Source organism: Lotus japonicus, chromosome 3 (assembly GCF_012489685.1).
Source record: "Lotus japonicus ecotype B-129 chromosome 3, LjGifu_v1.2".
NCBI classification, from domain to species: Eukaryota; Viridiplantae; Streptophyta; class Magnoliopsida; order Fabales; family Fabaceae; genus Lotus; species Lotus japonicus.
Window position 1 is genome coordinate 24,292,237 of NC_080043.1, and position 15,737 is coordinate 24,307,973.

Below are 15,737 nucleotides of genomic sequence, written 5' to 3' on the forward strand. Positions count from 1 at the left end.
GTGCCCCTTTGAATACACCAACCCACAACTTGCAATTCATTGTTGATACAATATAATTAGATTCTCATTTTTCATGTGTGTGAAGCTTGGAGCAAATAGATTTAAAGAAAATGAAAAAGTATTTAAACAAACCAATGTTCTCGAGCTGAGATTGATTCGCATGCATAATGTTCATGACGTATTGAGAGAGGAAAATAAAAAACCGTTAAGAAAAGGTGATTTATATTCATAAATTTTTCAAACAACCTCATTTTATGAACTTATGGTTCACTTTTGTGTTCGTAAACTCTTTTACAATCTATGTTAGACTACTAAAGACCTCCCCTACGTGAGTTACTAAAAGTTGTGATAAGCAAAAGCAGAATCACATATGGATGCACTATGACTGAGTCTTTGCCATTGTTATCAAATATCGGTCATGGCAGTGTTCGTAAACTCTTTTACAATCTATGCTAGACTACTAAAGACCTCCCCTATGCGAGTTACTAAAAGTTGTGATAAGCAAAAGCGGAATCACATTTGGATGTACTATGACTTGAGTCTTAGCCATTGTTATCAAATATCGGTCATGGCGGCGCCATGGTGGAATCTCATGGCGTGTTTTTGGCTTTTCGCCATGGCGGATATCCCGTCATAATCCGTCATCCGACATCATTATTTATCAAATATGACAAGTTTTTGGCTCTCCACCATTTGCCACTAACAACACTGATTTTAGCACGAACTTCAGCTAATGGAAACCTAAAAGAAAAACACAACACAGGATAGACGAACCTCAAGTAAATTATCAATAGAGTCGGCCAATGGAGAAGTATTATAAAATCTGAAAGTTGGCAAAAGCGCATCCAAGGAAAACAGAGAACTAAAAAAGGCATGATGTTTCTAGGAGCATCCTTTTTAAAGGCAAACGAGATACATGTGCAGCAACTACTTAGAATTTCGAAACAAACACATTGGAAAGCAGAATTTATCAGATCCGGCAAAAGGAGGAGTCAACAGCACATGGACCCTAGTTAGGTGGTTGTGAACTCTCCTCAAGTCTGACGATCCTCTTCTCCATCTGTAAATTAATTAGCATAATCAAACATATTAGTATACAATGGGAACTTTGAAAATTCAAGTAACAAAAGGAAAACTTTCCTCCTTATTTTGTTTCTTTTTTTCTTGCAGTCAGCACCCCAAGTGCATTTTTAAGTACTAGTTTATGCAGTTATGTTCTTTAGGGTAGATTTTGCAACTGAGATGCAAAATAACAAGTCATCCAAAAAAATAAGTGATGTAGTATACCTGAACAAGGGAGCTCAACTTGTTCTTGGTGTTATCAAACTCATGTTTAAGCCAGGTCAGGGTTTGAGAAAATCTGAACAATAAAGTACAGAAACAAAAATTAGATTGGAACTACATCAACATAACATAAGACAATAACATCATGGCTTCCCGATAGAAAATGTATAAGCATTTCACGAATGAAGTTCTGAATTTAAGTGCAAGTGAGTCAATCAAGTAGCAAAAAATGTTTACATTGTAAAACAACTATTTAGTCTATGCTCTAATAGAAAAACAATAATAGGTTTTGCTTTTGCATGTAACAAAGCACTGTGGTATTAAAATAAGAGAATGTGGCAACATCAAGATACAATTACAGAACAAAAAGGAAAGAACTGACTTCAAAACACATAGGACGACCTTGTTAAAATTATATGGAAGGAATATAGAGATATTATTTGCAATTCTTATAGAATACAAGAGAATATATAGTGGTAAATATTGACAATAAGGAAAGATCATTAATCAATATAGGAGTTTGGGAAAGATAATTAAATATAGATAACACGCTGATTACACTAAATATATATTAAATACCTAGCTATAATAGTTACTCTAAAAGCCCCCTTAAACTCAAGAGGGTGTGGAGGGAAAGAATTTGAGTTTGTAATTCAGACCACAAAAGCGTGCAAAGTCAAATATGGCTGGTGGTGGTAGACACTGACAGCATTTAGGATTAGAGAGGATCAGATTGATCTAGGGTCAAAACAGGGAACATAAGGCGTCTATGGATGGGAGATGGAACTGGAGCATTGGAGACAATCTATGCATTTATTTGACCAAATTGGACTCAAGAAAAGCATACTTGGCACCTGGAGACTGTCAATCTACGTTGTTATTTTAGTTGGAATGAAGAGCAAGAACTGAAGAATAGGTATCCGTTATATTTTTCTCTAAGTAGAAGCTCATATAAGGAGACCAAGAAACCAAACTCCTATAGTGACTAGTTAGCCATCCATATATACATACATATATAATTATATATGTAGAAATTACATATGTAGATTGTCCTTTATATTTGTACAGAGACAAAAGTTCAAAAACAGGACAATGAAGAGAAGACAGGGTACCTTTTTTTGCGCCGCTCCTCACAAGCTTTAATGACATCAAAACATGCAACAGTCATATGCTCTGCACCAATGCTGTAACATCAACTACAAATAATAAGATATAACTTGAAATAATGAAAGATGTAATATCAAGTTTGAACTCTAATCTATAAGAAAAATAAGCAATATAACTATATAATACTTTAGCATCATAGGCACATCTCAAGTTATCATCAGAAGTTTCTAAACAACCACAAGCTTCCTCTTAAGAGTTGCTGCGGCAAACATCCTCATAAAACAAAAAAGTGGCATTTACATTGCTTTCCAGTACTGTATCATATTGAGTAGATGAAAACATGTCAGTAAGGAAATAAAGACAGACAATTTCAAGCTTCAAGATTATTCCCACATTAGAAATAAAAACCATCCACAAAGCTTTACCTAACAAATTAAACTTTTAGGATAGTTAGTCTCTGACACGATATCAGAGGTTTGATGATTTAGGGATCAAAAGTTCAATCATTCCTCTAACTGAAGTTGATCTTCAGAATATGATAAAAAAAATATCTATGCATTGTCCACACTTTAAGACAAAAGACTCTTGCATATGTTAGATTGGAAATAAGAACCATTCAGGGTCCATCATCTAATAGCTTAAACTTTCAGTACAGTCAGTCCTTAACATGGTATAAAAGTTTTTATGACCAATATGTCAAGAGTTTCATCTCTGACACCTTCACTTTATAAATAAAATGGAGTTTTTCCATAAGACTCTTACATGGCACCTTCACCTAATAGCTTAAGTTTTTAGAACATTTTATCGCTAATACTGACAAACAGGCATTCTAACACACAGATAAAAGCAATGATATACTGTTATAGTGAAGATAGCTTGTATTCTAAGAAAGAAAAAAGCAATTTAATCTTGAAACTTTTGCTTGTTTGTTAATAAGTTAGTTCTAAAATTCTGCGATCAAACCAGGAAATTTTCAAACAAGGATATGCAAACCTGTGTGTCTGTGCACAAGTGCTTATGCACAGGGATTGACCTCACCAAATAGGTTATCTTACACAAAATCATACAAGTGGTTTAAGGTAAGAAAAGTTTTTACCAAAATCATACGAGTGGTGTAAGGTAAGTCAAGTTTTAATGTTATTAATACCAGATGGGAACTGAATAAAAGAGCAGAGTTATGGATAATTAAATGCAATAAATACCATAGAAAACTATATAAATTAGAAAGTAACTAGTGTAATATATTTCAAGCACCACTAAAATTGTGCATTTGTAATAAATAAATTCAGAAGTGCAGCATTTTAATGTCAACAACTAGTGCCAACGGAGAAACAAATCCAAACCTATAACTATGTCTCTGAACATTTAGACCGAGGAGCACCAGTATGTTATGAAGATATAAGAGATTACAGAAATTTCTTTATAATCCATACAAGACATGACCTCTCATGTATTTATTTAGACAAAAGGACACTCAATACACAAGTGTTCATTTCACATGCTTATTAGCCCAACAGAAGGGCAGCCTCATTAGAAGCATGATAAACATATTTCTCATTAGAAGAGGAGTCTCAGTGTGTTGACTGCATTTGCGGCCATACGACTAAGAAATCACAGATTTTGAGTTGTGGAATCAGCCTCTGAAAAATACAAGGTAAAACTACTTACAGTAGACCCACAATAGGTCCAACCCTTCCAACCATGAAGGAAGCTTTAAAGCATCAGGTTGCCTTTAAAAATATTTCCCATAACATTAAAAAGGCATCTCACACGAACTTGATAATAAGTAACCATAAAGAATTGCACGAAAGTATATAACAAGCTGCAATTTTAAATTTCTAGTGTATTTAAGTTTCTGTTTTGCATTCCTGGAAAATATAATGAATTAAGTTAATATTACATTCCCGTTTATGAGAACATGCAACGGTTTATCATGTGCTCGGAAATGAATAAGCATAAAAAGATATCTTGTTTGTTCACTGGTTGAAAGCACGAGGGAGAGGACTACAGGACTATACACAATGCAATCAATTACTAGAGCATATTAAACTAACCAGCAAAAAGATCTCAGATAATCTCTAAGCAAATAGACACAGGGTGGGGCGGATAGGTAGCAAATAGAGACACAAAAATGGCAGTTGAAAAGAGTTGTTTTGCCAGATGGATATGGATCATTAGCTGTAGCTAATCAGTGGATTTACTGATAGAAAGGGATCATTAGCTCTATCTACTCCAGCAGTCTTCTTTTTTTCCTTTCGGTGCTAGGGCCTACGGGAGGCCCCACTACTAGATGGTGCCTAAGGGATTCATAATAGGGAGCCCGAGGAGGGAGAGGGGTCCTTTTCATCCACAGCCAGGAACTGGCAAGTAAATGTCACAACCAGTGTTGTACTTCTGCCTGATTTAACTTTGTATAAAAAAAATCCTTTTTAGGGCTATGAAAAAATTCCGAACCCATTGTTCAACAGCTCAAGCTTGTAGGTCAAGATTTCTTTTGACAAATTTACCATGACTATCTAACAGGGAAAAAAATGAAAAAGAATAAAACATCTTTAGTTAAAGACAAGAGGATGATATTGTGTTTCATCAATATTTCCTTTATCAAAAGAAATGAATGTTTCACAAACATCTACCTTGTTCAGGCATTCACTGTCACAGTCAAAATTATCAAGATGCATAGTGTCTGAATAGGATGCCTGTTTTAAGACCCAGCATATCTGTAAGATAGAAATTGCAATATACCTGGTGCTCTTATCCTGTATTTCATGAGCTAGGGTAGCCAACATATAGAGGTCAACTTGTGAATTATCACTGTAAATATAAAAAGGCTAGTAAGAAAAATTAGTTAGATAATCAGCTTGAAAATAGAAAACTATGAAATGAGCAGAAGCATTACACATGGAGAGAAAGTTCAGAAAGGATCATATCAACATCGGCCAAATAAGTTTCTATTAGCTGCACGGCATGATCTCGAGCTCGGTCCCTGTTGTTTATCGGACACAAGATTGCATTAAACTGACTATTAACTACCCCCTGCAAGTAATGGAAAGAAAAGAACACAGTCAAACATATGAACATTCTTTCAAAACAGTGATTTAAAATCAGGAGAAAAGTGCTAGACCAGAACAAGATTATATTCATGTACACCTGAAATGCAAAACAGAGTTAAATCACTTGACTTTCTGCATTGGAAGTTGATCCCAGTTTTAGAAAGAAAAAAATATATTGAAACAATTCAAAGGAAGGGAATTAAAATGTAATTTGAATTTTCAAATACTGAGAAAAGCAGTAAGTCACTCCATCTACAACGAGCACTTTAGGTCATCCTCAGTCCTCACAAAAGAAAATTAGGGAACAAAGGCAGAATTTTGAAGAGGAAGGATGAGAACACTTGAGAGATCCCTGGCAAACACTTAAACATGGATAAAAACTAAATCACCTAGAATGTTTTTACCTCCTCAAGCAATGAAATCAGGTATTCTTGCAAGAGTCCTTTCAGAATAGGCATAGCCATTGTTTATAAAAAGCAGGAATGTAGCTCCGTAGAGAAGCAAAACTAAAAGGAAGATTAGCGCTTCAGTTGGACGAGTCTATTTTGCATGAGAAGTGGTACCTTTGATTCCAGATTTAAAACCCAAATGCACAGAGACAACAAAAGCTCTAAAATAGATGAGCAGAATGAGTAGAGATAGAAATTTTCTGTCGGTTACCCTGGATTCAGCATGAATTTTTATTAAATTAGCCCCTAAAATTTGTAAATTAACACACATGTCATTTTCAGAGACAAACGTAAAGGGAGAAGTTTCCTTAACTTAAGGCCCAAATGCATTGACAGCAACAAAAGCACACAAAATGAGCAGAACGAGTAGAGATAGAAACTGTCTGTCAGTTACCCTGAATTCAGCATGAATTTTTATGAAATAAGCCACTGAAATTTGCAAAATAACATTCATGCCATTATCAGAGACAAGCTGTAAATTACTGCATCTACAACGAGCTCTTAAGGTCAATCTCACAAAAGAAAATTAGGGGAGAAAGGCAGAATTTTGAAGAGGAAGGATGGGAACACTAGAATTATCCCTGGAAAATAGTTAAACACGAATGAAAATTAAATCACCTACAAAGGAATTATTTTACCTCATCAAACATTCAAAACAGATGTCCATGCAAGAATCCTTTTAGAACCCAGTTTGTCATTTTTCGTTAAAAGCATAATATAGCTCCCTCTGAGTAGCAAAAACATAAGGATTATTAGCGCTTTGGTTGGAAGAGACTATCTAGCATTGAGAGGATGTACTTTTTTTAATTCCAGATATGAAACCCAAATGCATAGACATAGACAAAAAAAAAAACTCTCAAATATATGAAACTGGCTGTCACATGCCCTAACTAAATTCAGCAGAAATTCTCATGAAACACTAATTTGCAAATTAATATTCATGCCATTGTCAGAGAGGAAGGGGAAGTTTCCTTTGTTCAAAACCCAAATGCATAGAAACAAACAAAAGCTCTGAAATAAATGAGCAGAATGAGGAGAATGGAGATAGAAACTGTCAATGTGAATTAATCATTAATTAAGCATTAATTAATCTGTAAGTAATAATGAGTTAAAGCATTAATGATTATGAAATTAGCCACTAAAATTTGAAAATTAACATTCATGCCATTCTAAGAGACAAATGTAAAAAAGTTGGAAACTTTTCCTTGAACATTACAGATTTTATTATAGTTTTGATACATTCACACCTCACTTTCTCTTCCGTCCAATTTTCACTCACATTCTATTTCTGTCTCCCTCTTCTTTTCTAACGCATTACCAATCATATCATTCATTTCTCTCCCTTATATTCTAATCTCTTTCTAGATGTGAGAATTTGAGGTGTCAATATAACTTTTTTCTTTATATAGGTACATAATGCTATATATGAGCAGTTCTATAGTGGACTAAGTTAAAAATTAGTTCACATGAATCATCTCTTCACTAGTTATAAAAGGTAACATTTAGTATATGTTATTTACAACATACTTCTTATGGGTCCCTCATCAAGTAAACTATTTTAACTTGTGAACCATATTTTTCTTGATCCATAATAGACAATACATATACGTGCACACACACACATATACATATGACCCAAAGGCAAAGGTGCAATTGAGTGTTCTCCACAATTATTCTTCGTGGGGCTAGTGGAAACAGGACAGTGCAGCGAGTGGAAGTGAGAGATCGAAATAGACAGAAAAAAAGGGGAAATACGAGGGAATGGTTTAATAGATCCCAACAGATCAATTCAATTCTACATAAGGCTTAATGAATAACAGAGTGCTGGGGATGAGAGAAAAGCAGAGTACTGTGAACTGTGAAGCACTGCGAACAATTCTTCCGGTGCGCCCTGTGTTTATGATTTCGAACTATAGAGAGAACAGAAAAAAGTGACAATGAAAAGAGGGAAGTTCTGGAGCAGAGGTCACGTAATTTTTTAATAAGAAACTTAATCTTAACCACCCATTTTAATGCAACTGCTATTATTATTAGTTCTCATTTCTCACAATAAACATCAGTTCTCACTTCATACATCCCTTATATATATATGTAAATATATTGCTCTTTATATATATATATAGATAAACTTGGGGGGCCATGGCCCCCCTTAGTCCCTTCAAAGATCCGCCACTGTAATACTGTATACCGTATTGATGTATTCCCAGAAATCTCTATAATTTCTTGAAGCTTGCAAAATAAGAAATAACTCGAACTTCAATACAACAACCAAACCTTTTCCCACTTGGTAGAGTCGGCTACATGGATCATACAACACCGTAATGCCCTGTCAAGTATTAAGCTCAAACTTCAACAGTATGTAAAATGAATTATCATTGCAATAAGAAAAAAAATATTCATCATTGAAAAAACAATCTATCTGCAGACATATCGATCTACTCACATAAATTCATTACACATCAAACTTAAACTATACTATTGTAATCACAAACCATCACAGAAACTTTAATTAATTCAATTACTAGTTAATTTTTTTTAAATATGACAATTTTGAATTAAAATACTACCATCCAAAATAGTCTTCTTTGACCACCCTCCAACTGCACTAAAACTGGCCACCACAATATAACTGTTAGAATATAATATAAAACCATTAAAGTGGCCCTTACCCAACAGCTTAAGCTTTTGGGATTAAGTGGTTGTTTGACATGGTATCAGAGCCTATCCTAGATCCATTTGTTGTTTGTTGTGGAGACCTCCCATTATTGGGCCACCCGTTGTTGTTGATCCCACGTTCCAGGTTGTTCAGTCCTGGACGTGAGGGGGTGTGTTAGAAGTCCCACATTGGCTAGAGATAGAGCATAGATAGCCTTTATAAGGATAGTGCAAACCTTAACTCTTGAGCTAGCTTTTGTGGTTGAGTATAGGCCTCCAAATTTCTAATATTGTTAGAAGTCCCACATTGGCTAGAGATAGAGCATAGATAGCCTTTATAAGGATAGTGCAAACCTTAACTCTTGAGCTAGCTTTTGTGGTTGAGTATAGGCCTCCAAATTTCTAATATGGTATCAGAGCCTCTATGACCGAGAGGTCTAGAGTTCGATCCTTGCTCCCCTCACTTTCTAATTAAAATAGTGGAATTTAATTAAGCACATGGTAGGTGGGCCTGTGCATTTATCCACGCTTCAAGCCCAAAGGGCTCTTGCGTGAGGGGGCGTGTTAGAATATAATATAAAACCATTAAAGTGGCCCTTACCCAACAGCTTAAGCTTTTGGGATTAAGTGGTTGTTTGACAATAACACTTCCACATATCTGACATGTAGTACAATATAGCAACAAGTGAGAACAAAACAGGGATAGGAAAAGAAAAGGAAAAGACTATCGCACTAATATCCAAGTAAACATTCTTTGCATGAAATGTAGCAACTGAGATAGAAACAGAAGGCAATATGACTAAGGTATACAATCCAGTCAGCAACTAACATTGACACAATAAATCAAATATATCCGAATTCCAAAATCCTTTTTTTTGTTACTCTAGTAACTTGGTTGACACCACATGCACAAAAGTAATAAGTTTGATGAAGAAAGGCATATTTATCACTTTCATAGCAGTGATTTCAAACCCAATGCAGATGATCACACAAAAATTACATGCATATGTGGTAGCGTACGAGGGAACAAGCACATAATTCGACAAAACGAGCAAAATCTTAGAAAGGAAAGTAAAATTTCTTGATAGATCATGCTTTTAAAATTAAATTTTCTTGCACATCTATTAATTTTGGAATTTAGTAAAATCAGAGACATAGTGAAAAGGAAGTTTTCGATCACATATCTTATCTTATCCACCAAAACAAACCTTGTCCTCTTACATTATTGAGCCCGATACAACAACCAAAACCTTCTTTTCAAGAGGTGAGGTCGGCTGCATAGATCAAAGACGCCATAACATCCTATCATGAATGATGAAATGTCTAATGACATGCCATTTAATTCCAAATCCCTCTTAATGGTTTGACCTATAGTTATTCTTGATCTTCCTCTACCTCTAACTAGTGGACTATCTTCCATCTAGACTCCTCTCCTTATTGGTGGTGTTTCTACAGGTTTCCTTTACACATGCCTAAATCATCTAAGATGAAATTCTGCCATCTTCTTTACAGTAAGTGCTACTTTAACTATTTCTCTAATGCTTCCATTGCTAATCCTATTTTGTCTTTTGTGACCACGACGTAACATTCTCATTTTGTTGATGGTTCCTTACTGCCTAGCATTCAATTTTCTACAACATTGCCGGTCTTATAGACGTGCATTAAAATTTCCTATCTTCAACACTAAAGCATTATTCTTTTTGGGCAAAAGAATAATTTGTTGAGGTAATTGAAAGATCATATATATATATATATATATATATATATATATATATATATATATAATACAAAAATAACCAAATGATTGAAATGAATACTGGAACACTAAGTTCATTATGACGTACTTTTAGTCTGATATTAGAACCATTCCTAAATGATTATTAGTATATTAACCCTAAGGTTAACCTTGTGGAACTAAGCCAAATAAATTATGAACATGAACAGAAAATTACTCCATAAAGTTTTACAAGTTCAGTTCAAAAACAGATTATATCAAGCATATGACCAAAACCAATCCTTTATAGATAACTATCAACACCTTATGAAGCCCCCAAGGTTTTAATTGTGCAATTAAGTAATACAGGTGAATAGGTGATTAATAAATTATTCAAACAGGTTTCACAAGTTCATTCCAATCTAAAATGCAGCAGATTATAAATAAGCATCCGATTCAAAGTCTAAACGGCGCGTGTTTAAGTATGGGATCCACAGTCTTTCTCCTCATATTTTTTTGGCAACGCATACATTCAAGTCTCTAAGGAAATGTACAATAAGATGGGAATATAAGTTGAGACAATGTGCTGGAAGTTAATTGTTTCCAATATCACAAACAGGTCGACACCAACGGTGGGATGTTAAGACCCAATTGCAAGGTATGGAATTCTAATGTGGGTTTATCAGGCCCTGGGCTTTCCAACTACAATATCTAGATTTGGCGGTACGGTTCTCCCAAGGTTCTTATCACATTGTTCACCTTGGAGCTATACAGCAGAACATGTCTATCTCTCTCTCGCTTTTTCCCACTGCCATTTCCTTTGTTGTGTCGCCTCTTCTGTGTATTGTCTTCTCGGATGGTTGATGGTGTTTTGGGTTTTACTCATTTCATTTCTTTTTAATTCTATCGGTTTCTATTCATTTAAGTGCATTTCTAATCAGATTAACGGCTTGGACCAGTCATATGATCGGTCCCCAATCAAGCCAGTTTTATAACACTGGATAAAAGGGCCATTATATTTGGAGATTAACTACCCCAATTTCCTCCACCCCGCGCCCTATGAAAGAAATTTGCATTTGATCATAAAGCCAAAGAGGCTTTGGTACCATGTTAAGAGCAAACTTACTTTATAAACTTCCAATTATACAAAAAAAAAAGTTAAATAAAAATGACAGAAACTCAGGTTTTCAGGTTTAGAAGTAACTTTGTTATTAGGCCACGTATTGGAAAAAAGTGGTCTAGTACAAAATCATTGTTGTGTGTCTTAGTTTCCCTCTCTCCATGAATTCTCCAAGATGAAATCAATCTCTCAAATTTTTCCATACCAAAAATAACACAGATAGCTCTATAAACTAAGTTGTGGTGAACAGTCCTCGAACTTGTTATTAGAGTTATACGTCCAAGCATCTTCTCAGCTTGTCAACGTTAAACTCAAACAGCAATGGAAGCATTAACTAATGCAGCTGTCCAAAGGGAGCCTAAATTCCAACAAATAAGAAAAATGATAGCATGGTACAAAGAAAATCTGATTTTCTCTTTCTTCCCACTCCAAAATCAGAAATGATGAGAACCCTAAATTTAACAACGGTGATCATAAAATCCAATATTTTGGATGAGATGATAGTTCTTGAATCTGATCTAAGCCTAAATCAATTCCAAAGGACTAAGCTTAAATCAATATTTTGGATGAAATGATGAGAAAATTTTGCTGCTTAAATTAGTTGAATTTCAAATTTAGAGAAACCCGAGGACTTCTCTCAATAAAATAAAATTTGAAATATTCAAGTTGAAACCATTCATATATGTATGTCACTAGTAAGACATTCTGATTTACTTTTATAGGTAACAATACAGTAAAATAAGAGTTTGAATTGAGTAAGGATAAACATGTTTGTAACTAAACTGAATTATCACACTCCTCAACCAACCAAACCTGAGGCTACAGCAGATCAACCAACAACTGAAGTCAGCAGAGCATATATGAAATTCAAACCAGATTTCTGCAGTTGTTGCTATAATAAGTGATTCATTCTTTGACTGCATCTTCTCAAGAATCAAGATCAATAATTCGCCTCTCCATCTGCACATGTAAGAAATAAAGGGCGGGGGAGAGAATAAGAAAATATGAATCTATGAATTCTTACTACAATCCTGATTTATAATTTCTTAAAACAAACATATATTGAATCTATTCTCAGAAAGACAACATGAAATTAAATTTAGTAGCTTCCAGATCAATCTGCATTTTTTACATCACAAGGAAAACGCAAGAAGTGTGCGATATCAAGGAACAAGACCATAAGATCTGAAATTTACACATCAATCCCTAAGAGTTGATAATTTCTCAAACTATTGAGATATTATAGCCCAGCGCATGTTATGCGTTGCAATCATAGTTAGTTTTCTGTTTCAAGTTTCAACCATAGTTATCTTTCTGTTGTAACTATAGTTAGGTTCTGTTGTAACAAAAGTTAGGTTCTATTATAGTTTCTGATTAGTTGTGAACTCTATATAAGAGTATTCTCTTCTACTCTTTCTTAATCAATGAAATCACTTTCCACTCAGATCAAACTATACGATCTGCCTTCTCTCTATTCTAAACACAAGCTATTAGTATTGAATAGAGAGCAACAACAAAAAATTCCCTTTACCTTTGAAAGAACTAGTGCCAAAGAGGGAATGGGTACAAACTACAAAGAGAAGAGGCCAAAAAGATACATCCTGCTGAGTGCTGACCCAGAGCAATCAAAGAAGACAGCAAATACAAGAAATTCAAACAGAAGTGCTCTCCACTTCTTGTGCATCTACACAAATGGGATTCTCTGAAAGAAGCCATGTATTGAACATCAAAGTGGGGTGAAGATTTTCCCTTATCTAGGCATTTTAGTCAAGCCAAATTAACCAAAGAATGGAAAAGGCAGAACACTCACAGCCACAATACTTTTCCTTCTTCTCTCTGTCTTAAAGATCTAAACTAAATTTAAAGAAAATGCTTTCAATTTATTTGAGTAATACAGAACACAACATCACAACCATCTGATATTTCTAGAGAACATTAATGTTGATTAAGTATTTTAGCTATTTTTTCAATTTGAATTCTCAATTTCCAGGCTTCTCAATTCAGAAAAAGTAAATCATTTACAAGACCAATCAATATGTACCCATTAACATGATTTTTTTTTCCTTACATAATATGAGTGTATGACAGCTGTGCAGAGAAAATCATGTAGCAAGTAGCAACAGTTACCTAAGAATTCAATACATATTGATATTTTAGTATTGAATTAACCAACTTATAATGGAAACACAAACTTAAGAAAATGGTTCATTGTTTGCTAAGAAGAAGAACCAGATGTTCCATGAATGCCTAAGCTACACGGACCAGAAGTGATTATGATTTACCTGGACCAGGGTTTCAAGTTTTCTCCTCAAATAAGAAAATTCATTCTTGATTCGATAAAGTGCCTGATAGCAACTGAAACATCAGAAGAAAAGACATTATCGATTGATCCATGTGGCAAGACCAACTTGTAGAATAATGTTGCCAAGATGCCTATGAACAATTTTACGAAAGTTGCATAACAGTTTTCTTACTGATTCTTATCTTTCATCTCGGAAGCATAAAGAAGTTCAGCACATTCACGCTTAACATTCTCTGCACCAACACTGCAACAACCAGTGAAAAGCATAATGTTTTTAAATCATACATACAGTTAATCTCAAATTATTTTGTACAGAATATCCAGTAAGTTTCATAAATTTCCATTTTGAATAATAATAATTTACTGTTGACAGAAAAAAAAAAGTTACATAAGCCACTAGGATTGAACCAGGATTTGGTTAGTTTGCATAAAGCCATAAGTTAAAACCTCATTGCCTTCATTATACACCTATTAGAATTTGGGAGGCCTAACTCAAACCCAAAAGCTAGCTCAACAAAAGTCGTGGGTTGTTCTACCCTTTACAAAGACTATTTATGTCAACACCCGAAAAAAAGGAATTAAAGTTATATATTTCCCTCGCCCCACGGTCAGCGCACTAAGCAGTAGGGACTAACCAATAAGTTTTGAACCTCCAACCACTTTCTTAAGGGACGAAGTGTTGAAGCACTACGCCAACCCACTTGGTTCATACATTTCAATTTTAAAGTCATTGCCTTCACTATACACCTCAAAAAGAAAATGAAAAAAAATTACCCGGTTGTTGAACCAGGATTTGGTTAGTTTGCATAAAGCGCCATAAGTTAAAACCTCATCGCCTTCATTATACCTAATAGAATTTGGGAGGCCTAACTCAACCCAAAAGCTAGTTCAACAAAAGTCGAGGATTGCTCTACCCTTTATAAAGACTATCTATGTCATATCTCTAGCCAATGCGGGACTTCTAACAACACCCGAAAAAAAAAAGGAAATGGAGTTATATGTTACCCGGTGGTTCTTGCATATAGTTCACGAGCCAGAACATGAACCTTTGGAAAATTCACCTCTTGTTTTAGCTGCAGATGAGAACACCGGGTCAGAATTAACCTAAAATTAGAAAGTGAAGAAGATTGAAAGTTAATGGTGTGACATTGTTAAATGAGATCGGTGAGATTAGAGAACAATCGAATGCAACAAACGCAGAAGCTAGTGACTGCTCTGACAACGAAATCTGGCCGAATAGCTTCCTTCATGGATTGGAGTTGAAAGAACTGTTCATTCACAATCCCCTGCGAGAATAACAATAACTAACTAGCCACTTTCTATTCTGAGATGAAAATGCGAAACTGTGAAGTGGGTGAAGAAGGAAGGGGTAATTTATAGAGATACCTCGTCGTACATGGATTGGATGAAGCATTGAAGGCGATTTTTGTGAGCAGTGAGAGCCATTGGAGTTGTTGAGAGAAGAAGAAGAAGAAGAAGAAGAAGAAGAAGAAGAAGAAGAGTGAGAGTGGAAAGAGGAGAGGGTGTGGTGGTGTAGTGTGTCCCTTTGTGGCCAACGGCCAGGGGCAGGTGGCAGAGCAGGGCGTCGGAAGGGACGACTCCACATTTTCCCACTTGGATCCTTCTTTGCATGACTTCGTTTCTATTGGGTGAATGTCATGGTGGGTTATAGGGGTGGGCATAATATCCGGTCCCACCGGAACCTGAGGAAACCGGAGTCAAACATGTGCATGCGGGCGGGTTTAGGTGGGTCAACGGGTGAAAGAAAACGGTTAAGTGTGGGTAAATTCGGGCGGGCTCGGTTGAGAAAATATCAATCCATCAAAGCCCGAACCCGTCCGTGTAAAAGGGAAAGCACATATTATTAATACACACAAAGGAAGCACAAAAATGAGAGGGAGAGAGAGAGGGAGAGAGAGAGGGAGAGAGAGTGGGAGAGAGAGTGGGCGGGCAAGGTGGCTGGGTGATGGTGGCTGGGTGAGACAAAATGGCTCTCCTAGTGACTTGACACCCTACTTTTTCACGAACTTCCCTGATCAGTGGGGAGAGAAGCAGT

The 15,737-nt window shown here is 35.5% G+C and overlaps 2 protein-coding genes across 12 annotated transcripts; both read right to left on the reverse strand.

Annotated features, from left to right (window-relative positions):
- Window positions 1–765: 765 nt before the first annotated feature.
- Window positions 766–15,326, reverse strand: LOC130748125 (histidine-containing phosphotransfer protein 1-like). 11 transcript variants are annotated; one of them, XM_057601275.1, is made up of 13 exons: window positions 15,068–15,326; window positions 14,861–14,967; window positions 14,687–14,754; window positions 13,854–13,925; window positions 13,662–13,734; window positions 12,911–13,081; window positions 12,193–12,339; window positions 8,165–8,216; window positions 5,288–5,424; window positions 5,134–5,202; window positions 2,397–2,468; window positions 1,288–1,360; window positions 766–1,060 (listed from the first exon to the last, which is right to left on the reverse strand). In XM_057601275.1, the coding sequence occupies exons 7-13, from the start codon at window positions 12,300–12,302 to the stop codon at window positions 1,010–1,012; spliced, it is 564 nt and encodes a 187-aa protein (XP_057457258.1). In that variant the 5' UTR covers window positions 12,303–12,339; window positions 12,911–13,081; window positions 13,662–13,734; window positions 13,854–13,925; window positions 14,687–14,754; window positions 14,861–14,967; window positions 15,068–15,326; the 3' UTR covers window positions 766–1,009. The 11 variants fall into 11 exon arrangements, with proteins under 11 accessions (XP_057457258.1, XP_057457255.1, XP_057457260.1 ...); XM_057601272.1 differs by having other exon boundaries at window positions 14,829–14,967; XM_057601277.1 differs by having other exon boundaries at window positions 14,861–14,985.
- On the reverse strand, window positions 13,444–15,127 carry LOC130743806 (histidine-containing phosphotransfer protein 2-like). The gene is made up of 6 exons (XM_057596032.1): window positions 15,068–15,127; window positions 14,878–14,967; window positions 14,687–14,754; window positions 13,854–13,925; window positions 13,662–13,734; window positions 13,444–13,506 (listed from the first exon to the last, which is right to left on the reverse strand). The coding sequence occupies exons 1-6, from the start codon at window positions 15,125–15,127 to the stop codon at window positions 13,444–13,446; spliced, it is 426 nt and encodes a 141-aa protein (XP_057452015.1).
- Window positions 15,327–15,737: the final 411 nt, after the last annotated feature.

What these genes read in the sequence shown, in the direction of transcription:
- LOC130748125 (XM_057601276.1), bottom strand. Translation starts at nt 12,302, where the DNA reads ATGCAGTCAAAGAATGAATCACTTATTATAGCAACAACTGCAGAAATC. An exon ending in TCTGAACTTTCTCTCCATGT is followed by an intron (nt 5,203 to 5,287) that starts GTAATGCTTCTG and finishes TTATATTTACAG; the next exon opens with TGATAATTCACAAGTTGACC. An exon ending in ATACAGGATAAGAGCACCAG is followed by an intron (nt 2,469 to 5,133) that starts GTATATTGCAAT and finishes TTGATGTTACAG; the next exon opens with CATTGGTGCAGAGCATATGA.
- LOC130743806 (XM_057596032.1), bottom strand. Translation starts at nt 15,127, where the DNA reads ATGGCTCTCACTGCTCACAAAAATCGCCTTCAATGCTTCATCCAATCC. An exon ending in TCCAATCCATGTACGACGAG is followed by an intron (nt 14,968 to 15,067) that starts GTATCTCTATAA and finishes TTATTCTCGCAG; the next exon opens with GGGATTGTGAATGAACAGTT. An exon ending in GAGATGAAAGATAAGAATCA is followed by an intron (nt 13,735 to 13,853) that starts GTAAGAAAACTG and finishes CTGATGTTTCAG; the next exon opens with TTGCTATCAGGCACTTTATC.